At 38.8% G+C, this 24,927-nt stretch overlaps 4 protein-coding genes across 10 annotated transcripts; 3 read left to right on the forward strand and 1 right to left on the reverse strand.

Moving 5' to 3' along the window:
* Positions 1 to 678: 678 nt before the first annotated feature.
* On the forward strand, positions 679 to 1,683 carry LOC122279452 (protein FAR-RED IMPAIRED RESPONSE 1-like). Its single transcript, XM_043090133.1, has one exon. The coding sequence runs from the start codon at positions 679 to 681 to the stop codon at positions 1,681 to 1,683; it is 1,005 nt and encodes a 334-aa protein (XP_042946067.1).
* A 240-nt stretch (positions 1,684 to 1,923) lies between these two features.
* LOC122279453 (protein FAR1-RELATED SEQUENCE 5-like) lies at positions 1,924 to 3,365 on the forward strand. Its single transcript, XM_043090134.1, has 3 exons — positions 1,924 to 3,033; positions 3,124 to 3,237; positions 3,330 to 3,365. Exons 1-3 carry the CDS (start codon positions 1,924 to 1,926, stop codon positions 3,363 to 3,365), a joined length of 1,260 nt encoding a protein of 419 aa, XP_042946068.1.
* A 465-nt stretch (positions 3,366 to 3,830) lies between these two features.
* On the reverse strand, positions 3,831 to 4,434 carry LOC122279455. Its single transcript, XM_043090136.1, has 2 exons — positions 4,205 to 4,434; positions 3,831 to 4,112 (listed from the first exon to the last, which is right to left on the reverse strand). The coding sequence occupies exons 1-2, from the start codon at positions 4,340 to 4,342 to the stop codon at positions 3,831 to 3,833; spliced, it is 420 nt and encodes a 139-aa protein (XP_042946070.1). The 5' UTR covers positions 4,343 to 4,434.
* A 2,053-nt stretch (positions 4,435 to 6,487) lies between these two features.
* On the forward strand, positions 6,488 to 24,561 carry LOC122278006 (U11/U12 small nuclear ribonucleoprotein 65 kDa protein). Of its 7 annotated transcripts, none has more exons than XM_043088046.1 (15): positions 6,488 to 6,691; positions 6,777 to 6,927; positions 7,058 to 7,107; positions 7,948 to 8,143; positions 8,253 to 8,324; positions 8,539 to 8,751; positions 8,846 to 8,927; positions 9,118 to 9,297; positions 10,199 to 10,390; positions 10,476 to 10,646; positions 10,981 to 11,068; positions 11,306 to 11,364; positions 11,958 to 12,023; positions 23,670 to 23,751; positions 24,076 to 24,561. In XM_043088046.1, the coding sequence occupies exons 4-15, from the start codon at positions 8,073 to 8,075 to the stop codon at positions 24,198 to 24,200; spliced, it is 1,401 nt and encodes a 466-aa protein (XP_042943980.1). In that variant the 5' UTR covers positions 6,488 to 6,691; positions 6,777 to 6,927; positions 7,058 to 7,107; positions 7,948 to 8,072; the 3' UTR covers positions 24,201 to 24,561. The 7 variants fall into 7 exon arrangements, with proteins under 7 accessions (XP_042943980.1, XP_042943981.1, XP_042943979.1 ...); XM_043088044.1 differs by having other exon boundaries at positions 6,489 to 6,691; positions 7,948 to 8,139; XM_043088047.1 differs by lacking the exon at positions 7,058 to 7,107.
* The last annotated feature ends 366 nt before the right edge of the window (positions 24,562 to 24,927 follow it).

Consider the following 24,927-nt stretch of genomic DNA (forward strand, 5'->3'; position numbering starts at 1 on the left):
CTTGGATGTTTGCATGAATCTGTGTTTGGTAAAACAGAAGCCGATTAGTGGGTTAGTGGGTTGGGTAAAACAGAAGCCGAAAGAGGCTTCTTAAAACTCTGTTTTACTGAATCTGTTTTTTATTGTCGTTAGTGGGTTCTTAAAACTGTCAACATCTTTTTTTTTGCTTTGAATGTTGTATAGGCTTTCTATTTGCCCTTTTTCTAGTCGATTGTCTCATAGTTGGTTTGTCAAACTTACGGTATTGGTTTGTGCATAGATGATGTGTATTCTCATCTTTGAAGAAAGGAAATGTTATGCTTATATATTCGGCATAATGGGAGGAGCAAGCAACAAATTATTTATATTTTTTCACAATTCCGAGATATGCTAAAAATTTGCTTCATTTCTACTAATGCATAGTAGGTTATGTGTTTTTCTTCCGTTGTTGTTTTTGCAATTCTTATTTGCCATGATTTTTTGAGGGGTGTTATATATTCACAGTGTATACATGATTGTGTATTAAGCTTGGTTAATGAGATTGGATATGTTGTCACGATATGTCATGAAGTTCATAAAATAGACATTTAGTTTCCTTTCGAATTCTAATGATTTTAAATGTTGTGGAGAACTCTAATTTTTTTTTATTTTGATTTTTTCATTTTCATGTTGTGCTTAAATATATCAAGATTGTTCTTGATGGAGAAAGGGGAAGAATGCACTTCTGCTAGGCGATCGCTGTTTGGAGTGGAAAACAGTAATTATATGGATATGCCAACGCCGGTGGATGATGAGGTAGTGATTGATAATCATGGTGTAGTGTTGGGGAATGATGATGATGATGTGGTGGTTTTAGAGCCAATGCCGGGAAATGATAGAGAAGGTATTTTAGCAGAGCCAACCTCAGGAAATGATGATGATGAGGTTTCAGAACCAACGCCAGGAAATGATGATGATGGGGTTTCATTTCCAACGCTGGGAAATGATGATGGTGATGGTGGGGTTTCAGAGCCAACGCCGGGGATGTTTTTTAAAACTGAGAAAGAACTCATTTACTACTACAAGCAATATGGGAGACAGGCTGGATTCAGCATAATAACACAAAGAAGTAAAAGGGAAGATGATGGGAGTGTTAGATATGTAACACTTGGTTGTGCTCGTGGTGGTAAGGCAAGAAAACGTATTACCAACATTTCTAAACCCCGCCCAACAACGAAGACTGATTGTAAGGCAAGAATTAATGCAGTTTTGGCTGATGGTGTCTTACGTATAACTACTATCTGCAATGCACATAACCATGGGTTAAGTCCACAAAACGCAAGATTTTTTAGATGTAATCGCGCAATTGATGATTCCGTAAAGAGGCAGTTAGATATTAACGACAAGGCAGGCATAGGTATGTCCAAAAGTTTTAACTCATTGGTTGTCGAGGCCGGTGGTTTTGAGAAACTTCCATTTATTGAAAAAGATACCCGGAATTATATTGACAAAGCTCGACACCTTAGACTTGGCAAAGGAGGTGCTGATGCACTTCGTGGTTATTTCGAGAGAATGCAGTATAAGAATGATGGGTTTTACTCATCGATGGATTTGGATGATGATGGTCGATTAAAAAATGTATTCTGGGCCGATGCACGCAGTAGAGTAGCGTATGAGTATTTTGGGGATGTTGTGACATTTGATACAACATACCTGACAAACTGATATGGTATGCCATTTGCCCCGTTTGTTGGTGTTAACCACCATGGTCAGTCTATACTTTTGGGAGCAGGTTTGATATCAAGTGAAAATACTGAAACATTTGTTTGGTTATTTGACACTTGGTTAAAATGTATGGATGGGAGGGCGCCAAAAGCTATCATTACTGATCAAGACAGGGCTATGAAAAATGCTATAGCAATAGTCTTTCCAAACTCTCGACATAGATACTGTTTGTGACACATAATGAGAAAACTACCAGAGAAGTTGGGTTCACATGCTGAATTTAAGTCTGGTTTAAAAAGTGGATTGCAGAGATGTGTTTATGATTCTCAGACTTCTGACGAGTTTGAGAAGTCTTGGGAGGTATTCATTGATACCTACAATTTGAAGGAAAATGCATGGCTTCAAAGTCTCTATAGTGAGCGAATGTATTGGGTTCCTGTATATCTGAAAAATACATTTTGGGCCGGGATGAGCACAACTCAGAGGAGTGAGAGCATGAATGCCTTCTTTGATGGATATGTACATTCAGGGACTACTTTGAAAGAATTCGTCGATCAATTCGACAATGCACTGAGGAAGAAAGTAGAAAATGAGATGGCAGCGGATTTTCACTCATTCAATGCCACAGTACCTTGTATATCTCATTTACCATTGGAGAAAAAATTTCAGGCAGTGTACACGAATTCGAAATTTAAGGAAGTGCAGTCAGAGGTAATAGGGATTATCTACTCTCACTGTGTTATCATAAAAACAGAAGGGGCTATTACCACGTATCAAGTTAATGACAGTCGACAGGTTGAAGACGGCATCAAGAAGTCAACTGTGCAAGCGTACTTTAATGAAGAAGAGTGTGAGGCGAAGTGCATGTGTGGGTTATTTGAGATGAGAGGAATTATATGTAGGCACATGCTTTCAATATTCGCCGCAAGGGATGTCCAAGTGTTGCCAGAGAAGTACATTATGGAGAGGTGGAGGAAGGACATTAAACGTAGATATGTTCTCATTCGAAGCAGTTACGATGACTTGAGTGGTAAACCAGCCGCTACTCGATACTCTGGATTGATTAAAATATGTTATGAAGTTGCTACAAATGCATGTGAAAGCGAAAAAAATTCCCTGGATATGACAGAGAAGCTTAAGGCAATGAATTCGATTTATACTAAATCAAAGCCCCAAGCGACTATTGCAAGCACTCATATTTCCGCTAATGCTGAAACTGGAAGTTCGAAAAAAGTATTGAGTCCTTGTGTTGTCAGAGGCAAAGGTAGGCCCCCATCAAAGAGGAAACAACCTACCATAGAGAAGTTGCAAACCAAGAATAAAGTTGGTGGCAAGCAACAGAGAAAAAGTGTAAGAAGATTTAAAGCAGTTACGATTTTGATATAGTTTTATAGCATTTAAGCATCAGCTGAATTTTAACCAATGACTATTTAAATGTAGGCAACTTCACAACTGAAAGATGTACTAAACGCTGCAGATTCAGTAAACCAAATTGGTACACCACAAAGTGTACCATCGCAACTGCCTGGTACACAACAAAGTGTTATTTCCCAGGTACTTTAGCTTCATACTCCCTATTGCATTTGTCTTTCAAACAAATCATTCTCAAAAGTGTTGATTTTAAATATTGCATGAACTTCTTGTAGGTGAACTTCGACATGCATGGCCCTCAAGTTGATTAATGGAAGACATTGTAGACTGCTGCAGAAGACAATGTAGACTTTTGTATTAATGAGATTTGATGGGTTTGGATTGTGTATTTACATTGTAGACTGTTGATGGGTTTGATTTATTTAATGAAATTTGAAGACTTAGATTCCACAAAGTCTGTTTGTTGTTTAAAAGTGCATGGTCTCTTTAGCTTGGTGATTTGCCTCACTTGTTGTATTGTTGTGACGTTGGAGATAAGAACCAATTACAGGAAATTTTCAAAATTTCGGCATGAACTATTTGCCATGGTAAACATTTTTACCCTTGAATATATAGTAATCCAAAATACATAGTGCAAAGTTCACATTAGATAACACAAAATCATAAAATTTTCATACATAATTGCTGCGTTTGTCCCTTGTACACGGATTCAAAAAGGTGACAAACCAATTGATTACAACCTACTTAACAACATTACACTTGAAGTTACACTTTACTTAATCTTCAATTGTTCTTGATCCTATCCAACAACAAAATAACAGAATTGCAAGTCCCCAATACACGCACGGTCGCATGCGTGGATTGTTATCATTGTTTATTATAGCATGAAGCTCATCCCGATCGGAGGCGAGTTCTTCTTCCCTTTTTTGGAGTTCTTCCTCCCATTTTCGAAGTTGTTCTTTTTTCTCTTCGAGGTGACGTTCTCTTTCACAGGAAACTTTAGCTTCATTTTCCACTTCGATATCTGCCCATAAAAAATACTCGCAATATGGCCTTCCCTGCAGCAGCAAACAACTTATGATGATTAATTATGAGAATTAAAATATCAAGTTCAATATCTGAAAAAAGATAGCACAAACGTAGTATTTACCTCTCTATTGTAATTGGGACACGAATAAAAAGGTCGCCTTGGATTTCTAGGGGTGTTCGACAATTTTAGACGTGCCATCTCCCCGCATAAACATTTTGGAGGGGTGTTCGAAGATGATGAAGCATGTGATGAGGACATTGCATATCAAAACTTTGAAAATCTAAATTAAGAGAAAATACCAATGTTGATAAGAGCATTCAATAAATACCAAAGAATTTTGAAGATTTTTTTTTGGACTAGGAGATTTTGTATGTAGGACTAGGTTTTAATTTTTTTTGGCAGCATATATTGTTTTTTGTAATCGTTTTCAACAGCAATAGTCAGTTTGTTGGTTCTTTTTTTTCCTGAAAAGGTGAATTAAAATAGTCAGGGTGAATTAAAATAGTCAGGGTGAATTAAAAGATAGATAGTTTGCAAAGACTTTGCTCATCTTTGGAGCCTCTTCTCCGCAAAATTGTGAGTCATAAAGTTATCAATCAATCACCTAATGGACGGGAGCTAGCATCTAATTGTTCATATCGTGCTTGTTTCTTTACTTTTAAGCCCTATGAAATGGCAAATCATAAGAACAGAAAGCAGTTGCTGCTCTTTTACTTAATCACTTTACAGCATCCACAACAGATCAAGGAATATACCACATTAAATCGATAATATTCTTCCATGGATTGCACATTCACATGTATAGACCAACGTGAATTAAGTCTAGCTTTTCTTAGGCATCAATACTTCCACATTGGCCCAACTATGTTGAGGTTTCTCATTAATTCTGCTATTTTCATAAATACAGGTCAGTGAAGAAGTGGAGCGTGCTTTGACAAAGCTAGGACATTCTCCACTGACTGGAAGGTGAGTTCCAGCATTAAAATTTAATGATAATAGTTAGAGAATCAACTGAAGTCACTTTAATGAGCCTGCTAAAGGTTCCTCATGGAAACATGCATTATCAGGATTTTTTTTTAAGATCGATAAACACCATGATGAACCTAATACCGAGACTGTTGCAGGACATAGAATGTGTATCTATAAAGTTAATTACAGAAGCAAAGCCAGACATACACTCAACTTCCTGGGTTTCATTGACCTCTTTGTGATCTTCCTCATGACTCATGAGTGTTGAGGCAAGCTTATGAAATAAAAGTTTGTATAACTTATCCAAGATATGATAGACACACATGTAATGTGTCCTCTAATATGTTTTGAACATTTAATATTGCTCTCAGGACTCACGTACATGAATAACAATAAGCATATTTAAGCATATTATCTGACTCATTTAAGCATATTTCTATCTCTTTTTCGTTATGGGTCATAACATTTAGGCAGGACATCTAAAAATATTAATCAGACTAACTCTGCCTCCAACATCCAAATCTTAATGATGCAAAGAAAAATAAAAAGTGGAAAATCAGAATTTTAATGAAAGATAAGTAAGCGGATTTTGGATAAATTGACCTTTGTTGTAAAATAATGCAATTATAAGAACAAGCAACTAAACAAAGGCATGTGCCATTGAAAGCTCTTTGTTTACTTCCACAGCCTTTGAACTGAAATCCACAATAAATTTCCCTTCAAGATTATCACTAATGATAAATAAATAAATAGATAAAGCTGTAACTCTAGGATCAATACAGATAAAGGTGTAAACCCAGCTGGATTGAGACAAATTCTCTCTACTAAACATTTACACAAACAGTTGGCATGCATTACGGTAACATTTTGGGTATCGATGGATTCGGCAGTCTCTAATCACCCATTATATAACAATGTCCAGTCCAAGTGTTTCTAGAATAACATAGATTAACAATACACAAAATCTACAAATTTTGTTAAATATACTCATAGATTTCGAAAATTTTTTGAAATCAAAATCTACTATCCACACGGATTCACATTCAATACCACAATTTCAGGAATGGGAAGGGATACCCGAAAGGATTTACCGTATTTTTAAACCTTGAGCGAACGAAAACCGACGTACTAGGTGGAGACGGCGACGGCGACGGGCGAAATCTGGGCAGTGCCGTGATGGGGCTAGGGAGGGGAGGGCCGGGGTTCGTTGATGGGCAGTGATATCTGGGCAGATATTTGGTGTTTGTGTTTTGAAGATCAATTATGGGGATTTGTTTTATTTCTTAAGTGAAACGGTGCGTTTCATTTCATATAAATGAAACGCACCGTTTCATTAAGGCCTGTATTGCAGCCCCGTATACGGGGCTTGCAACCAGAATTTTCCTAAATAAAACGCTGGGTTTGAATATCTAAAAAAACATAATTAAACGACTGTGTTTCTTCGGACATAAAATCCAAATCTAACTTCGAACTTCATATTGATCTCCGCTTCAGTTTCTTCCAGCGGCTTCTCTGACCAGAGCTTCACCTCTAACCTCCCGCCTTCGTTCCTCCACGAGCTTCTGACAGATACACGCCCCCACTTCCTCCTCAGTTTCTAGCCACCGGCATCCCTTTCGCCCGAAATTTTGGATACCGGTAAGCATCTCATCTTCCAATCTCTGTCTTTCTCCCTTGATCCTCTGGTTTCAGTGGGTTTAATTTCCCTTTTCTTGTGCCGTAGCAAATCCCCGGGTTCTCTCGTTCATCTCCGCTCGGTTTCAGCCATCGTGCACCTCCGCACGTGACCAAGCCGTACGTCGACGCACCTGTTCGTGCTTCCCGTTGACACAGCCGTTCTTAAATTTTCCCTCTCCGAAATTCGTTGAACGACGGTAAGCTCTTGCTGTATCTGTCCTTGTGTGTGTATCTCCCTCTCTCTCCTTCACTGATTGCTCTCTGTTTACGCACTCCATCTTTCTGTCTGTTTATTTTTGCTCGCGATCTCACTACATTCCGCCGCAGCCTCCATCCACGCCGAGTTCAATCGTCGCGATATAGTCCCATCTCTCGAGGTAAGATGCGTTGCTAGTTGGAAAACTGTGTTGTTGATATGGCTCTTGTTTCAGTCAGAAGGTTGAGGCTTGTTGGGATGTTAGGATTAGAGTGGAAATTAGTAATTTAGTTCGAATTTGAAAATTCGGGTTTATGATGGATTTGTACCGTTCGGCCATTGTAGAGTCTGATTTGTGTTTCTGGGTGTGCTAATGGCTTGGTATTGGTAATAGCTTGGTTATGGCAATGTTTCAATGAGGTTTGGATGGAATTTGGTTGTTGAATTGGTGATGGAAGTAAGCTGGTTGCGATGAAGTATTAGTGAAATCAATTTGAGTACTTGTGAGTCAATGGGTATAAAAAGAAAACATGGTTGGTTGGATCATTAGGTCTCAGGATGATAAATGATGGAAGGGGTTGAAGTATGTATGCAATTCGTCAAATTATTTGGAGTCTTTTTTGTAAACATATTTGTAAGACGTGGTTAGGTTTTGTTCTAAATGGGTCGGCTTGTTAAGTAATGGGTGTTAATGGAATATTTGAATGCACATATTCATAAGTGGAGTAGTTCCAACTAGTTATAAATGAAGTTCATGAAGTTATTTTGTTGGTTTGGAGTTGAGTAGTAATCGGGTTATAAGAAATGAAATTATGGGGTTATTGTCGTGGAGTCGCTTAGTTGTGTAGTCTTAGTTTTAGATGTGCCGGTTTAATTCTATTAAGTGACAGGAACTCACTCCCTAACCCTCTGGGTACGGGCGTGACACTTCATGGTTTTTTTCTTGTTTTCTTTTTTTGTATGTAGAAGAATCCTTCTAAATATTCATTCATTTTCTCTGACAAATGAGGGAACTTTACAGAAACTCTCAGATGCAGCAGTCGGGCTTTCAGTTTTTAGGCAGGGAGGAAGAAGCAAAAGCGGTAGCACAAGAAGCAGAAGGAGTTGTAACCCTTTTGATTCGACACCTTCCTGAAGCCATACCTCATGACACCCTCTCCAGACTTTTCTCTAACTACGGTGCTTTCTCTGTCCGTCCTTGCTCTGCTCCTCAGTAGGTGGACATCTTTTTTTGGGTTATAATTTAATAACACCGTTCCTTCTTTATCAATCCCATCCTCAACTGCTCTCACTTTTCCTTTTTTTTTTTTTTTTTTTTTTCTGCAGACTGAGAAACTGTGCTTTCCTGGATTTCAAGAATGAAGCATTGGCTTACCAGGCATTTCGTCAATTGAATGGGTAATATTTGTCCTCTGTTTGAGTTTGGGCTTTCATTGGGACATCTGTGTTGCTAAGACACCAGCTGACATGGCTCTGCTATGTACATAAACACGCACATGCACACACATGCACATTACTCTTGTTCTGTCAAGATAATTCATTCTGATGGATCTATCATTTGATGTCATCATGTTAAAGTTTGGCCATTGCCTTTGCTGTTGGGTTCTTTCAGGCTGAGGTTTCTTGCTAAAGTCTTATCGGTGGAGAGAGCTAGTAACGAGCCAATCGTGGATACCAAACTGAAAAAAAGTGAAGCTCATATACCACCCACATCTACGTCTATGTTCAAGGATGCTACTAAACATACAATTTTAGGGTCTACCCTTGCTAGCGAACCCATTGCCCCAAGGCTTGGTGTTGACTATCCATTTCCTCCTCACTTGGAGTATGTATTTCTATTTCCTTTGACCCCAAGGCTTTGGATGACAGAGAAATCTTTAGAACTGTTTGTGTCTATTTTAATAAAGCTTCTGTTGCAGATATGTGTATCCTCCACCCGATGGAAATATACTGACTAATATTGTAAATGCTCTTATTGCCGTTCCTCGCTTTTATACTCAGGTTGTCTCCAATCTTATGCACAGCTAATAGAACAATTTACTTGTTTACCCTTTCTTGTCTCCCCTAATAGTATTATGAGAATCATTCTAATCTAGTATCCGGTTTTCCATCCTTTGCTCCCATAGTTATACTGCCGTTATCATATAAACCAATGAACTACAACAGTTTCGACCTTGTCTTTTAATTCTAGGTGTTGCACTTGATGAACAAAATGAATATTCCAGCTCCATTTAGAATGGCTCTGCCCACTCCACCCCTGCCGCCTTCAGTACCTGCACCACCACCACCACCACCTCCCCCTTCTGTACCTGCAAAGCCTCATTTGGAAGATCTGTCCAGTGGTGATTCAGAAATGGAATCTTCAGATGAGGTAACATCTTGCACTAATGACCTTAAATATTTGGGCCATGTATTACGCAATTTAGTTCGCATAGATTCATAAGATATATTGCCTTTTTGAACTCTAGGGGTTTATATTGGAAGCATTGGGGAATTTACAGTGACTTGCTTTTTTAAGAAAAAGGTGGTAAATGATTTCGAGTGGGCCTTTGTCGGAGTTTATGGACCAAACCTAGATTGGTGGGACATGCCTTGATGCATTGGTGGTGGCTTCAACATTCCCAAGTGAGAGATCAGGGGAGGCATGTCTTTGTTCCAAGCAAGAGATTGGAGGGCCATTCACATGGTCATCCAATCGGGCTTGGTCTAGATTGGATAGGTTTCTAATTTCGCCCTCTTGGGTTTTGTTCCAATCATTTCCCTATCATGAACTAAATGTTCATGATTTTCTTGTATCTATTTCTACTCCCTAGCTTACCTATCAAAAAAAAAAAAAATTCTACTTTCTAGCTAGATGTTTTCTCTTGTATACATCTAGTGTACGCCTATTGATATTGATAAATTTTTACTTATATAAAAAATATTGGAAGCATTTAAAGGTTGACCTTTCCTCTTCAAGCAACATTTAAATTGATTGTCATTTTTATTTTAATTGTTCAGAAATGAAAATTCTGCTGTTAATTTTTCTTTAATTCTTCCCACCGTGCATTTTTTAATGAAAGCCTTTAAGGACATTTAGTTATGACAATTGAGGAAAAGAGCAACTGTATCTTTGATCTTCTTGTTGGATGAATATCTCTAAGCTTCTACAAAAGCAATTTGAAACAGACAGAACTAAAGGGATTTTTTTTTTTAATGAATAGAACTAAAGTAAAATCCTTGAGTTGTCTTTTAGATTCTCATTGTCCTGTGCTACTGTGAAATATTTTTAGGAAATAGATGGAGAAGCTTATCTTTTTGGAGCTTCAACAGTAAAACAATTTAGCCGAAAGCGTCGCAAGCAAGAAGCGATTGTGGGGCCTGCAGTTGATAAAGATGTCGCACATGAGGCTGTTGGATTAAAACCTGCCACCTTGGTTCCAAAAGAAATTCCAATGATTAAAAAGAAAAACCCTGTTTTACAGGTCATTTCTTTTCTGAGATAAATAATTGTTAAAGAATATTTCTTCTGTCAAATTCATAGAGATGCCTTTCTTGGTTGTATTGCAGATCAAGATTGCCCCGAAATTGATTCAGAATGAACACAGAGATGACACAACATCAAAAGAATTAGAGGAGCCAGACAAAGAGGGTTTGGATTTTAAACCTTATGCAACTTCCGAAGAACTAGAAAGTGGAAAGTTGCCCCCAGAGGAAATTTTATCACTACCAATGTTTAAGGTACTAAATGTATTTAAAAGTAAAAAACTGCAAAGTAAACACTAACAAATATCACCTGTTTATCGCACTTATGAAAAAAATATTCATTGAATAGTTACTTATATAAAAAAAGTGTGCATTGAATGGTTACTTATAAAAAAAAAATGTTCATTGAATGGTTAATATGAAACTCTTTCGAATTTCATATCAAAGTAGGGCTTGCAGTAAGCACTAGCTTATAACAATTTTGAGGATCTGCTCTTTTAAACAAAGTATGTATGACTGGATTAAAATGATTTTACAAGAAAATCATCTCATTGAATGATTAATATCATGCTCTTTTGGATTTTGTCAGAACTATACAGCTGGGAACCCTACATCAGTGTTGTATGTAAAGAACTTGGCAAAGGATGTAGTGGCTGATGACTTCTACTTCATTTTTGGTGAGATCACAAGCTCTGATTATTGCTAGTTTAAATGAAATTTAGTTTAGGTTTTGGTAGACGATATTTATCTGACAACGTTTTTTTGATAGGTAATGTTTATCTGAAAATTTTACGCTATGATTTTATTCTAGTTAAAAGATTATTCTTTATTTCATTCTAGTTAAAAGATTATTCTTTGAATCTTTATGGTGCTTCAAACATTAATGCTGTGTATGATACTTATATGTGCCTTAGGATCATTATTTGGAAGCGTCGATGCAACTAAATCCAGTCTCAGTGTGAAGCTTATGCAGGTGGGGACTCTGGAACAAACTTCTTAATCACAATCTTTTTAGCTCCAGATGCTTAGTTGTTTCAAGATCATTTTTGAAAATTTGCATTTTGAAGTACGTGTTGGTTACATATTTTTCTTATGAAAGGCGCTTCCAGTTATTAGATCCATTTTACTTATAAGAAAAAGGTATTAAAACCATGAGCTTTGTTTGCTAGCGTTTTGGTTCTCTTGTTTGAACACTTGAAGTTGTGAAAGTGCTTTATCTGACTTGATCCCATAATCTAACGCTGAGATCATGGCAAATTACAGGAACAAAGGCCACTATAATTGCTCTTAATAGTAAGAACCAAATTAATACTTCATTTGACGAACATGGTCTTATGAAGAGATGAAAATTTGTTTTTTTTAGGATAATCGTATCTGCATTAGGAAATATTTCTATGATTGTGAAAGCATTAACAAATCCTTCTTACCAGGGATGTTTCAAAAATGGAAACAAACCTATGGACATGATATATCATCTTAATTTTCTGATTGAATATGTTTTTAATCAAGTTAAAGTGCTATGGTTGTCAAGTTTTGAACCTGGAAGTAACTAAAATTGGATTTCAGGAGGGAAGAATGAGAGGACAAGCCTTTGTGACATTTCCATCAGTTGAACTTGCCCATCGCGCATTGGTATGTGTCTTATAGAATGTAATCTGATGTTTCTATATATACTCGGGGGTATCTCAGCTTAGCACATACATAATATATTTTGTTACAGTTGGTCCCTACTCTTTTACGTGGTTTGGCTCATAATATTTTCATTTGAACATTGAGTTGCTATGAATTTAGTGTAATATCAGGCTGATACAGGAATCTGAATGATTTATCATGAATTCCTTTGGGTTCCTTACCAACTCACTGACATGCTTCCCAATTTTAAGTAGCTTTACTTCAGTATTGAAGTGAATGCCGCTTTCGAAATTGTTTTCACCATTCATACTAGCTGTTGAAAGTCAAATGGCCATCCTAAGATCCAATTTTGATTAATTGAAATGGAACTTTAGAAGGTTAAACAAATTCGACTAAAGAAAAGGCCAATGCTAGAAAACCATTTTACTCTTTTCCTGATCTCGGAATAACGATTGCCAGGATTTCCAAATCTGATTGCAAGTCCCATTTTTAAACCCTTATTGGTTGGGGGTGCCTATGGAAAATGTAGGAGATTTGTTCATTGAAAGGTTAACCACATGCTTAGGTTCGGTTTGGCCACACGAGATTTCTCAAAATTCTCATCTCAAACACAAAATTTTCATCTCATCATTACAACTATCCCAAATTCCCATATAAAATATAATAAACAATTCAACTTTTTTTTTCCAATTTAACTTTTTTTCAAATCCCAAAAAAATAATAATATTAAAATATAATATTTTAAACTTTCATCTAAAACTCAAAATTCTCATCTCAAGATTCTTAAGTGACCAAATTGAACCTTGATTATCTGCACCTATTGACATTCAAGCTGAGCCCTGATTTTGTTACACCTCAGCCCGCTAGGGTTAAGAACAATGTCATTTTTTTAGAAAATAGAGGGATCGATGTGCTACTAACTTTGATCTTTAAAATTTTCTTATTAACGAAGCACCAGGTATAAAAGATTCCATAAAATAAAAATATCACTATTGATTAAAATACTTAAAATATAAAAGAGAGTCTGTTGAAGCACTTATTAAAATCAATCAACTCTCATGTGCTTAACAAAATAACTTATTAAACTGAAAATCATAAAATTGATCCTGTCATTGACTGTCTAGGCCTTTGCCTTGCCTCCCTGGGCCAAGTCCCGTTCTACACCTCCATCATCATAACGATCATCAATTGGGGTGGTTAAAAGATAAAAACAAATAAAAATGAGTTTAATACTCAATAAGCAATACATCATTCAATAAACATAATGTTTCTTGAAAATCATGCATACTCATAGTTCACATATAAATAACATGAACCTGAACTAAACTGTGTATGAAATGCCTTAACTTGTCTTTCGCTTGTCATAAGGCCGGTATCCACTGTTGACTCCCGTGAGCTAGGGTTAGGGAATTTAAAGATTCCGATTCCACCCGTGGCCATGGGTTTGAGAATCCATTCATAAGAAAGACACATTGGGTGCACTACCAGCGTGTACATCCTGGCAATGCAATATGGCTCTTAAACTTATGGTAGCGTCTTCATATCATAGCATAGGCCATTACGTATCTTAACAACCATACTTCATCATAATCATACATGCATACTTTCTTGCCATATCTTGCCTTATCATATCATAGATTTCAAATGAAATCGTGCTTTATCATATTATAAATTTAAAATGAAATCATAATCTTTCATAAATGTCACGATAATGTTGCCTTGCATAAAATCATGACCTTCCATAAATATTTTGATGCAACTCTTCACATAAAATCATGAAATTTCATAAATATTTTGATGCAACTCTTCACATAAAATCATGATTTTTCATAAATATTTTGATGCATAACTCTTCTTATAAAATCATTACTTTTCATAAAATATCTTGATGCATGTGTCATGCAACTAACTTGAAACTTTTGCATAAAATCATGACAGTCAAAAATCATTTCTTTCATGACTTGGGTACCTAAAAAGGGCTTCCAATGGAGGGCGTACATGCATAATATTTTCTATAAAAGATGATGTTTAACGTACATACGTTTAAGAGTATGATCATGCTACTTATCTCATAGCGTTAATCCAATATTTTTGGGGGGCAGCAAATCACCTATAAAATAAGCAGCAAGTAACTTACGTCAATTTTCTAATTAAACACGTACTCCGCAATTGAAACCCTAAAGGCATTAAATAACCTATGTTTCCCTAAAGCCTAAAATCCTCAAACACTAAAAATATATCTGCATCCAAACATCTATATTCTCTTGATTTTATTATAGGAAATCTTCATAAACCATAAACTCTTAGGTCAATGCTTAATAGGGGTATTTTTTGTAATTTAGCTGTAAGGCACGTAGATCTCATACGGGAACATTTCAAACTAGCAACATGTTTCAACCTTAGGTCTATGCTAACTTAGAGAGAGAGAGAGAGAGAGAGAGAGAGAGAGAGAGAGAGAGAGAGAGAGAGAGAGAGAGTGTGTGTGTGTGCTATGGGCGTTGCTTGGCCTGGCACAGGGAGGGAGGTGGCTGTCCAAGGCGGCAGGACGTATGGGAACAAGTGAGGATGAGCTGGGTCTGCTTGTAGAGAGATATAACCGAGAGATAGAGAGAGTTTTACCATGAAGAGGGGGTGGTGCAGCCACTAACTCGCAGTGGCACGAACAGTGTGGCGTTGCTGTGCAGTGAGAGGCGATGTGTAGGGGGTTGGCTGTGTGCAGCTGTTTTCCGCTGTGCAGTGGCAGCTGGTTTACATGGATAGCCCCTCTTGATTGCTATTGAGGCTGGGCAACCTTCTTTGGCCAAATCTGCTTTAGAGGGAATTGAAGAGATTGAAGTGCACTGTTAATTATAATGGAAGGTGTGGAAGTGCACTTAGAAACAAAGGAAAGGAAAGGGCTGCTAATGATTATCAATGAAGCCTAAGACAATTTCATGGAATGGGAGATGCTTACTTTGGTGTTTATGGCTAGAGAGGAATGGGAGATGCTTTGATAATTGTGCACGTTCTATAGGGGAACTCAGTGAGTTTTTCCTTAGTACTCTAAGCTTTTGGGTGAAAAATCTTGTAAGAAATGGGAATGATTGTACTGTTCTGTCTTAGTTATTTTCTGTTTTAGCTAGTAAGTAGGTGTTTTCATTTGTATACATCATGTGTACTTGGGCTATGCCTATTTACTTGGAATAAATTTATCTTATTAATTATCAAAAAAAGAATGTTAGGGGGCTCACTGATTTCAGAAAACGCGTCCCGGTGAAGAATTTGTTGCATAAGTGGAGGGTTGATGCTATTTGTCTACAAGAAACCAAATTGAAGATTGTTAATCAATCTATTGTTAATAGTTTGTGGAATTGTAATTAAAATGTTATTCATAAAAAAAAAAATAGTTTGTGGAATTGTAATTGTGTGGGATGGGTGGAGTTAGTTTCAAAAGGGGCATCACGCACGTGGCCCCCGGGGGGGGTTATTATTATTATTATTATGTGGGATAAAAGGGTGGTGGAGCTGATTAATCAGTATGTGGGGGACTATTTGGTGGTGTGTCATTTTAAGAGTATTGATGATGGTTTCGAATGGGCACTTGCTGGTGTTTATGGTCCGAATTTGGATTGTAGTAGAAGCATTTTATGGGATGAAATGGCGGATCTTTGTTGTTGGTAGGATCTCCCTTGGTGTTTTGGAGGGGATCTCCCATACTCATCCAATTGCAAGAAACAGCCCCTTGGATTAGCATGCCATTGCATGATAAAAACACGATTTCCCTCTCGCACCTTTCTGAGAAAACCATCACGCCGATGGTGAGTCAAAACACTCCTACAATGTCGCCGACGACACTGAAACAAACATAATTGACCACTCTTCTGCTTCTCTCGGTAATTCAAATGATATTACCATTGTCCTTCAAAAAAATGTTGGTTCTACCTTCAAACACCTGGAGCTCAACATCAAACCCACCGCCCAAAAGAAATGAAAAAGAGGAAGCTAATAAGAAGAAAGAATTCCTTATAGGTAGGAAGAAGATAGGAGAGATGATTCCGGCATAAAGCATCAAGAATCTGTAGTAGAAGAAAAGAACGGGAACTGAAAATTACCCCTAAGACCTATCCAACACGTACATATATCCATTACTCTTCACGCATAACCCATGCCACACCAATCTTGTTAAAGATTTCATCCCACAAAAACTTGGCCACCTCACAATGTAACAATAGATGATCTGCATACTTCCTGTTTTTCTTATACAAGAAACGCCAATCCATAATGATAAGATCCCATTTCCTGAAATTTTCAATTGTGAGGATTTCCCCAAGGGACGCAGTACAAGCAAAGAAAGCAATCTTGGTAGATACCTTACATTTTCAAATACTCTTCCAGGGAAAGTGGTCATTATGAAAGCCATAAGGGGCCTTATAAAAGAATCTCATTGAGAATCTATCACTCCCACTAGGAGGCCAAATCATCATGTCCTCCACAATATTACCAAAAGCCATAGCATACAATGAACCAAAAAAACCAGCAAAAGTTCCAAGTTCCCAATCTTGAGCCACTCTCAAAGAAAAAGCATTGGGTAGAGCCATTGGAACAAACCAACAAATCAGCCATGAAGGCCTCTGTCACTTGCAATTTGGCAGAGTGTGAAAAACACACTTAAGAGCCCTTGCACCACACCAAACATCATGCCAAAGATACATACCCAGCCCTAATCGGATTCTTTCCATTCGATAGAGGTGCATACTAATCTGCAAGGAAATTCAGATTAGTATGTATTCTGTCACCTTTGCCCTCTATGGTTGGCTTACCCTCAGATTGGGTGATCCAGAAAGTGAAGGAAATTCAGGTTTGGGTGGTGATCTCATGCGATGGGTTTGAGGATCAATTCAGGGCATTACTTATTGCCACTGAGGCGGGTTGTATTCTCCCCCAAATTTGCTTCAAGAAAAGATAGAGAGCTTAAGCGTTTTGCTCTATTAATTGTGATAATTGGAAGGAGAGCAATAGTCAAGGCAAACCTAAGGGAAGGTTGGCATGTTCTCCATGAAGCTTAAAATCCTTTCTTGGAATGTCTGGGGTCTTAATGATCCCAATAAATGTCTTCAGATTACGGCAGGCCTAAGGTGGGACAGGAGACGTGGGTGAGTAGTAGGAGACTGTTGGAGTTGCAGGGACAGATGAGGAAAATGCAGAGGGAGCTGGAAGAATTACGTGCCTATGTCGGGATGAAAAAGGAAATAAAAGGGAAGGAGTTGATGTTAGGAGAAGAAAGACAGGGAGCGGGGCCGTGGGTTTCTGAATTAAATGGAGGTGGGCCTGGACCTGGGCCTGGCCCGACCCATGTGGCAGATTTAGAGGAATCGGGGCCGTCGAATATGTTTTTAATTGGCTGTGGGCCTGGGCCGTCCCAGCCCATCCCAATTTTAAGTCCTGTCGGCCCTAACCCGAGCCTTTCGAACCGGATATCCCGACCCGTTGACCCGTCGATCAACACCGAGACACCAACTCGTGTTCTGTGCACACAGTCGAGTCAGATGACACCGGCGAGTCCACAGAAGCTGCCGACGGGAACAGGGGGACACTCCGGCAAGGTCACGGCGACTACAGACGTACCCAGCCCAACATCGTTTCAACACCATTCAACGCCGATGAGTGAAGGAAAATTGTTCTCTGTGTAATGGCCAGAAAACGCCGATCTCCTCTAGAAACAATGGGGAAGATGGTCTGGAGCTCATAATCCAATCAGCCAGTGATTCGGAGTTTGAGGAAGCGGAAGGAGAGGGGCCCGATGATTGTAGTTACTCGGTGGAGGGTGATTTTGTGCTTTCTAATGAAGAAAAACAGGTGGGTTTGGATGATATTGCTCTGGATGGAGTCAGTCAAGAAATTCCGCTAAGTAGATTGGAGGAACCTACCCCATTAAATTTCTGCCTCCCTCCCCAACCGAATGTAATAGATTGGGTTTATCATAAAGTGAAAGAAATTCAAAAAATAGTGGGGCTTGAGTGTGATGGGTATGAGGAGCATTTTATGGCGTTGTTTACAGCCATTGAAGCAGGGCACAAACAAAAGGATAAAGGAAAATCAAAAAAGCATCGGGAACTCCAAAGATTGACTTGGTCGATGAACATGGAGGGCAGCGCTAGTAGGGGTAGGGTAAAAGGGAAGGGGCAGAATGTTCCTCCTTGAAACCAAAAATTGTGTCATGGAATGTTCGTGGGCTTAATGAGGGGGATAAGCGCCTGCGGATTAGAAATATGATTAGGGAATGGAAAGTGGATATTGTGTGTTTGCAAGAAACTAAATTGAAATGTATGGATAGAGAAATAGTGCGAAGTTTATGGAGTGGTGTACATGTAGATTGGGCTTATCTGGCCTCTAATGGAGCTTCAGGAGGAATTGTGGTTTTGTGGGACAGACCTGTGGTAGAAAGGGTGGAGGAATTTATTGGTAATTATACGGTGGCATGCTCGTTTCAGAGTATAGCCGATAACTATCGTTGGGCTTTTGCAGGTGTTTATGGTGCCAATTCAGATTCTGAAAGAAACTTGCTATGGGATAAACTTGCTATGGGATGAACTTGCTGGGATTCACAGTGTGTGGGATCTCCCCTGGTGTATAGGGGGAGATTTCAATATCGTGAGATTCCCAAGTGAAGCATCGGGAAGCAGAAGATTACGACCAGCAATGGAGGCTTTCTCAGAGTGCATTTTTGACTTGAATTTGGTAGACCTGCCTATAGCTGGGGGTACCGCTACATGGTCGAATAATCAGTCCTGGTCCCGACTGGATCGTTTTCTCATTTCACCGGAATGGGAAAGTCACTTTCCGGAGGTTTGGTAGAAGAGGCTAGCCTGTATTGGCTCGGACCATTGGCCAATTATGATAGACTGTGGAGGTATTCGAAAGGGTCGTCAACCGTTTAAATTTGAGAATATGTGGCTAAAATCAGAAGGTTTCGTGGATAGGGTTAAACAATGGTGGTCCTCATATTAGTTTCAAGGAACCCCGAGTTTCATTTTTGCGGCAAAATTGAAAGCTCTTAAAAAGGATACCCAATCTTGGAACTTGGAATCGTTTGGTAATGTAGGGGAAACCAAAAAAGCAAAGCTGGCGGAACTTCAGGCGATTGAGAGACTTCAAGAGGTACAACACCTCACACAGGCAGAAAAAGATAGAAAGGTTGAGCTGGGTGCAGAAATTGAAAGGTTGATCCTATTAGAGGAGGTGTCGTGGCGTCAAAAATCAAGAGCATTATGGTTGAGGGAAGGGGATCGGTGCACGGGCTTTTTCCACAGAATAGCAAACTCACATAGGAGAAATAACAACATTGAGATGTTGAAGGTGGATGGAATGGAGTGCAGAGATGAACAGGAAATCCACAATCATGTTGTGGGATATTATGAGAACCTGCTAAAGGAACAGGCGGGATGGCGGCCTCCTCTGAATGGGCTGGATTTTAATACCATTGGTTTGAGTGATGCATCACATTTAGAAAGGGAATTTGAAGAGAGAGAGATCTATGAAGTTGTGAGGAAAATGGCTAAGGACAAGGCACCAGGACCGGATGGATTCTCTATGGGTTTCTTCCAAGACTGTTGGGGTGTTATTAAGGAAGATCTAATGAAAGTCTTCCAGGAGTTCTTCAGGGTGGGAAGATTTGAAAAAAGCCTTAACGCCACTTTCTTAGCTTTGATACCTAAGAAGGTGGGAGCGACGGAGATTAAGGATTTTAGGCCTATCAGTCTAGTGAGTGGGGTGTATAAGATAATATCCAAGGTACTTGCGAATAGACTAAGTGAGGTGATGGGTAAGATTGTTACTCAACCCCAAAATGCTTTTGTTAAAGGAAGACAAATCCTAGATGCAGTGTTAATTGCCAATGAATGCCTCGATAGTCGACTAAACGCCAGGAAAACAGGAATCATGTGCAAACTTGATATGGAGAAGGCGTATGATCATGTTAATTGGGATTTCCTTTTACACTTATTAAGGAGGTGTGGTTTTGGGGAGCGGTGGAGGGCCTGGATTCGTTGGTGTATTTCTTCGGCAAAATTTTCAGTTCTTTTGAACGGAACCTCAGTGGGATTTTTCCAGAGTTCACGTGGTTTGAGACAAGGGGATCCATTATCTCCTTTGCTGTTTGTCATGGTCATGGAGGCGCTAAGCAAGATGATATCGGCACTGGTTGTGAATGGTGTTATTGCAGGATTCCCGATTGGAACCCCAAGCAGGGGCACCATTGATATTTCCCACCTATTATTTGCAGATGATACACTAATCATGTGTGAAGCTGAGCATAGGCAGGTTCAAGCGCTAAAGGCCGTATTGTTCTGTTTTGAGGTTGTCTCTGGGCTGAAGGTGAATCTGGATAAATCATAATTGGTGCCAATTGGGTCGGTTCCAAACACCCGCCTATTGGCACGAACGCTGGGTTGTAAGGTTGCTTCTCTTCCTATGACCTATCTGGGACTGCCTTTGGGGAGTGCTTCAAGGGCTACTTCTATATGGGATATGGTGTTTGAGAAAATTGAGCGGCGACTGGCAGGGTGGAAAAGAATGTACTTGTCTAAAGGCGGTAGGATCACCTTGATAAAAAGCACACTATCTAATCTACCCACATATTTCTTATCTCTTTTTCCAATTCCAGCAAGTGTAGCAGTCCGTATTGAGAAGTTTCAACGCGATTTTCTGTGGGGAGGCTGGGGAGATGAGTTCAAGTTTCACTTGGTCAAGTGGAAACAGGGATGTAAGTCAATCCAGGGGGGAGGTTTGGGTGTTAGAAACCTAAGGGTGTTTAATCGGGCATTATGAGGCAAATGGTTATGGAGATACCCTAGAGAACCAGACGCCCTATGGAAAATGGTTATAGAAAAAAAGTATGGCGGCTTATGGGGAGAGTGGAGCACGAGAGAAGGGGGGCTTATGGAGTTGGGTTGTGGAAAAACATTAGAAGAGGCTGGGAGGTGTTTAACCGTTTTGTTAAGTTTCAGGTGGGTACAGGATCTGGGATTAAATTTTGGAGCGATGTGTGGTGTGATTGTTGGGCCTTAAAAGATGTGTATCCATCTCTCTTCCAACTGGCGAGTGCAAAGAATATTTCAGTGGCGGATGCTATGGAGGTGATGGAGGGACGGATTGTTTGGAATATTCATTTCCGTAGGGCACTACAGGATTGGGAGATGAGTAGCATTGCAGATTTTTACAGCTTTATATACTCCATAAATCTAGACAACCAGCAAGAAGATGTCATGTGGTGGAAGCCAATAAGAAAAGGTATTGTCTCGGTTAAATCTTTCTATAAGGTCCTCACCCCAGAGTCTACTTCTCTTTTCCCATGGAGGAAGATATGGCGTCACAATGCACCTCCAAAAGCTTCATTTTTCGTCTGGACAGCAGTGTTGGGTAAGATTCTTACCACTGATAATCTAAGGAAAAGAAGGATTATCATTGCAGACTGGTGTTGTATGTGCAAAAGTGGAGGAGAGTCAGTCGATCACCTTCTGTTACATTGTGGGGTAGCAAGGACTTTATGGAACGAGGTGTTTGCTCGCTCGGCAATGGTATGGGTGATGCCAAGAACGGTTGAGGCAGCATTGGCTAGTTGGCCAAGCATAAGAGGAAGGCGGCCGATTAAAGCTATGTGGAAGATGATTCCGATTTGCATCATGTGGAGTTTGTGGCGGGAGCGCAATGAAAGGACGTTTGAAGACCAAGAAAGATCTATAGAGGAGCTTAAACTTTTATTTTTTAGAACTCTTTGTAGTTGGGACATAGCTGTTGATTTTAATGGTATGGCCCTTCGGGACTTTCTAGCCTCTAATGCACCCACTTAGGTGGGGCATTAGAGTTGTAATTCAGGCGTTGCCATTTGATTAATAAAATTATTTATTTATCAAAAAAGAAAAGTGGAAATTGTTTGTTTGCAAAAAACAAAGCTAGAGTTAATTGATCAACGTATCATTAGAAGCTTGTGGGGATGTCTGTATGTGGATTGGGAGTTCCTTGTTAATGGAACCTCCAGGGGTGTTCTTATTATGTTAGATAAGAGGGTGGCTGAGTTTATCGAGTGTATTGGGAACCATTTGGTGGCTTGTTCTCTTAAGAATGTGGATGATGAGTTTATTTGGGCTTTTGTTGGAGTTTATGGGCCGAATGTGGACTGCGGTGGGAGGGATCTATGGGATGGGCTAGTTTGTATGTGCAGTTGGTGGAACTTACCTTGGTGCATTGGAGGTGGTTTTAATATCACTCAGTTTCGAGTGACAGGTTGGGAGAAGCTCAACTTAGCCATGCAATGATTGAATTATCTGAGCTAATTTTTGATATGGATTTAAGGCCTTGTTTGTTTTCACAACACATCTCATCTCATCTAATCATTACAAATTTCTCAAATTCTCACACAAAAGAAAATAAAAAATTCAATTTTTTCAAATTCCAAAACAATAATAATATTAAAAAAATATATTCTAATAATATTTTATTCAATTTTCAACTTTAATTTCAACTCAACTCATCTCATCTGCGAAAACAAAAGAGGCTAGTGGATTTGCTTCTAGTCGGGGGCTTATACACATGGTCCAACAATTGGGCTTGGTCCCGTTTGGACATTTTTTGTTTTTCCCTGCATGTGAGACTCATTACTCAATGTTGCTCTAAAAGAAGATTACCTGGGATTTGCTCAGACCATTTCCCTATTTTGCTGGATTGTGGGGGCATTCCCGCGGGTAGTAGTTATTTCAAGTATGAAAACATGTGGCTGAAAGTTGAGGGCTTTGTGGAGAAGGTGAAATTGTGGAGGCCCCTGTATCTCTTGGAGGGCACACCACATTTTATTTTGGCTGGAAAACTCAAGCCTTGTAGAAGGATTTGAAGACAAGGAATGCAGATGTCTTTAGGCATATTGATAGTCAAAGGTGGCTGCTTTTTGAGGATTTACAGGTTTTTGACGGGAGGGAGGTGATCGCTCCTATTTTTTAGGAGTCTTTCGGGAAAAAGTTTTATCACCTCAAGGCTTGAGAAGGTACTTTTGATGGAAAAAAATCTTGTGAAAATAGAAATCGCTAGCCATTTGGTTAAAAGAAGGGGACAGATGCACTAAATTCTTCCATTGTTGGTTGATTCTCACCGTAGGAATAATATCATTGAGATGCTTCAGGTTGATGACCAAGTTTGTTCGGATCATGATGTTATGAAGAGTCACTAGTCAATTGCTACGAAGGTATTCTCACAGAACAATTCTCTTGGAGGCCAAATCTTGATGGCCTGACTTTTGAGACCATTAACCAGTTGAATTCTAATTGGTTGGACAGACCATTTGAGACAGATGGGGTTTATCAGGTGATTGGTGGGGTATATAAATATGATGCGTTAGGACCTTGACTTTTTTGTTAAAGAGACAGGTGGTTTGCATTGAGAAGAATCCTCCTAAAACTAATTGTCTCCATTCCATTACACAGATGAAAGTAATTTAAGAGCCAATAATTTTCAGTTTTTGTTTTCAGCATTCTGTTTTTCTGTCATTGTCTTTAGTGCTGTCGTTTTAAACCTTTTTTTATCGGTAAATAATAGTTTATTGATGATAGACAATGTGCATGATAACTAAGGTCCAAGACAAAACTCTTATGTTATTCATCATGCAATTGTTGTCTTCAGTGTGAGGATTATATGGACATTCCATTACAATATGGGGGTCAGACATTACATCTATCTTTATTACCCCTACATCTTGTATGTGGTAAGCCAATATCTTAAACTGATTCGTTCTTTCTGCTGTGTTAGTAACATACTGATTTGCTTCGTCAAGATCTTGATGATGAATGCTTCAGTTCAGAATATCCCTATGTTCGGTTCCGCTGTTTTCACCATTTGTAATCGCTCATGGTTACAGCATGACTTTCATTTTTTGAAGAGGAGAAGAAAAAGCTTACATGATTTCTTTACCGTGGGATTCTTTTATGCTATTATGATAAGTTTGTGGAAATGGCTAACTTTTAGAGGTCCCGCTTAATTACGAGTTGCATATTCGGTTCTTACAACTAAACAAAATCCGTGGTTGCAGAATCTAGTCAATGGATACGTGTTCAAAGGCAAGCCAATGATAATCCAGTTTGGCCGGAATCTAGCAGCTGGCAAAACAAATTAGAATTATATTTTTCCTGCTTGGCTGGTAAATCAATGTATTAAAACATCACCATCTCATTTGAGCTCGGAGCCTCTTCCTCTTCGTTCAACACCCTCTAAAGTATGTTTGTTTCAAGACTCCAAGGAGAAGCCCTAGGTCATTGCTGGGAGATGATATGGTCACTTTTCACCGGGCTCATTCTCTTCTTTCTGTACTGAACGGTTTTTATGCAATATACATATGAGAAACGAACATGTTAGAGAAGATGCGGCCATGTTGTGCATCTGGCACGACACTTGTCGTCGGATTGCCGGAAATAATCGAAATTACTTATTTGAGACGTCGCATGTTTCAATGTCAAAATTTGTGATACAATTGCTCTTCGCAAATAATCCTAAATGTTGTACTATTATTGTGTTGTTACGGTCGATTGCAGTTTCTAAAGGCAATAAAGTGATTGGAATTCTTCGTTTTGTAATCACAAGAAATCAACACATACGATCAAAGTATAAACTGAAATTGTATAGAAAATCCGAAGATATCTTTTCATTACTCGCAGCCTCACTAGTTTTGTCCATCCGGTGTATAAACTGAGGTTAGAAACGTTTATTTAAAATAATAACAATATTAAAATATTAATTTATATTAAAGTTAGAGAAATTATGGGTTTTTAGATTTTTTATTCGAATCTTAAGGCTTTAAAAATTAAAAAATTGGTGACCGACTTACTTTTATATTTTTGTAAAAGAGGCAGAAGCTCTACAGTTTATTATTGAAAAGGGCTTTGCT

The sequence above is a fragment of the Carya illinoinensis genome, chromosome 10 (assembly GCF_018687715.1).
Source record: "Carya illinoinensis cultivar Pawnee chromosome 10, C.illinoinensisPawnee_v1, whole genome shotgun sequence".
In the NCBI taxonomy this organism is placed as follows: domain Eukaryota; kingdom Viridiplantae; phylum Streptophyta; class Magnoliopsida; order Fagales; family Juglandaceae; genus Carya; species Carya illinoinensis.

Bases quoted from the DNA above. Each gene is read 5' to 3' on its own strand.
- LOC122278006 (XM_043088045.1), top strand. From the start codon at position 7,958: ATGCAGCAGTCGGGCTTTCAGTTTTTAGGCAGGGAGGAAGAAGCAAAA. The intron at 8,325-8,538 runs GTAATATTTGTC...GGGTTCTTTCAG, and splicing joins GCATTTCGTCAATTGAATGG to GCTGAGGTTTCTTGCTAAAG. The intron at 9,298-10,198 runs GTAACATCTTGC...AAATATTTTTAG, and splicing joins AAATGGAATCTTCAGATGAG to GAAATAGATGGAGAAGCTTA.
- LOC122279453 (XM_043090134.1), top strand. From the start codon at position 1,924: ATGAGAAAACTACCAGAGAAGTTGGGTTCACATGCTGAATTTAAGTCT. The intron at 3,034-3,123 runs GTAAGAAGATTT...ATTTAAATGTAG, and splicing joins GCAAGCAACAGAGAAAAAGT to GCAACTTCACAACTGAAAGA. The intron at 3,238-3,329 runs GTACTTTAGCTT...AACTTCTTGTAG, and splicing joins AACAAAGTGTTATTTCCCAG to GTGAACTTCGACATGCATGG.
- LOC122279455 (XM_043090136.1), bottom strand. From the start codon at position 4,342: ATGTCCTCATCACATGCTTCATCATCTTCGAACACCCCTCCAAAATGT. The intron at 4,113-4,204 runs GTAAATACTACG...TTGCTGCTGCAG, and splicing joins GTCCCAATTACAATAGAGAG to GGAAGGCCATATTGCGAGTA.
- LOC122279452 (XM_043090133.1), top strand. From the start codon at position 679: ATGGAGAAAGGGGAAGAATGCACTTCTGCTAGGCGATCGCTGTTTGGA.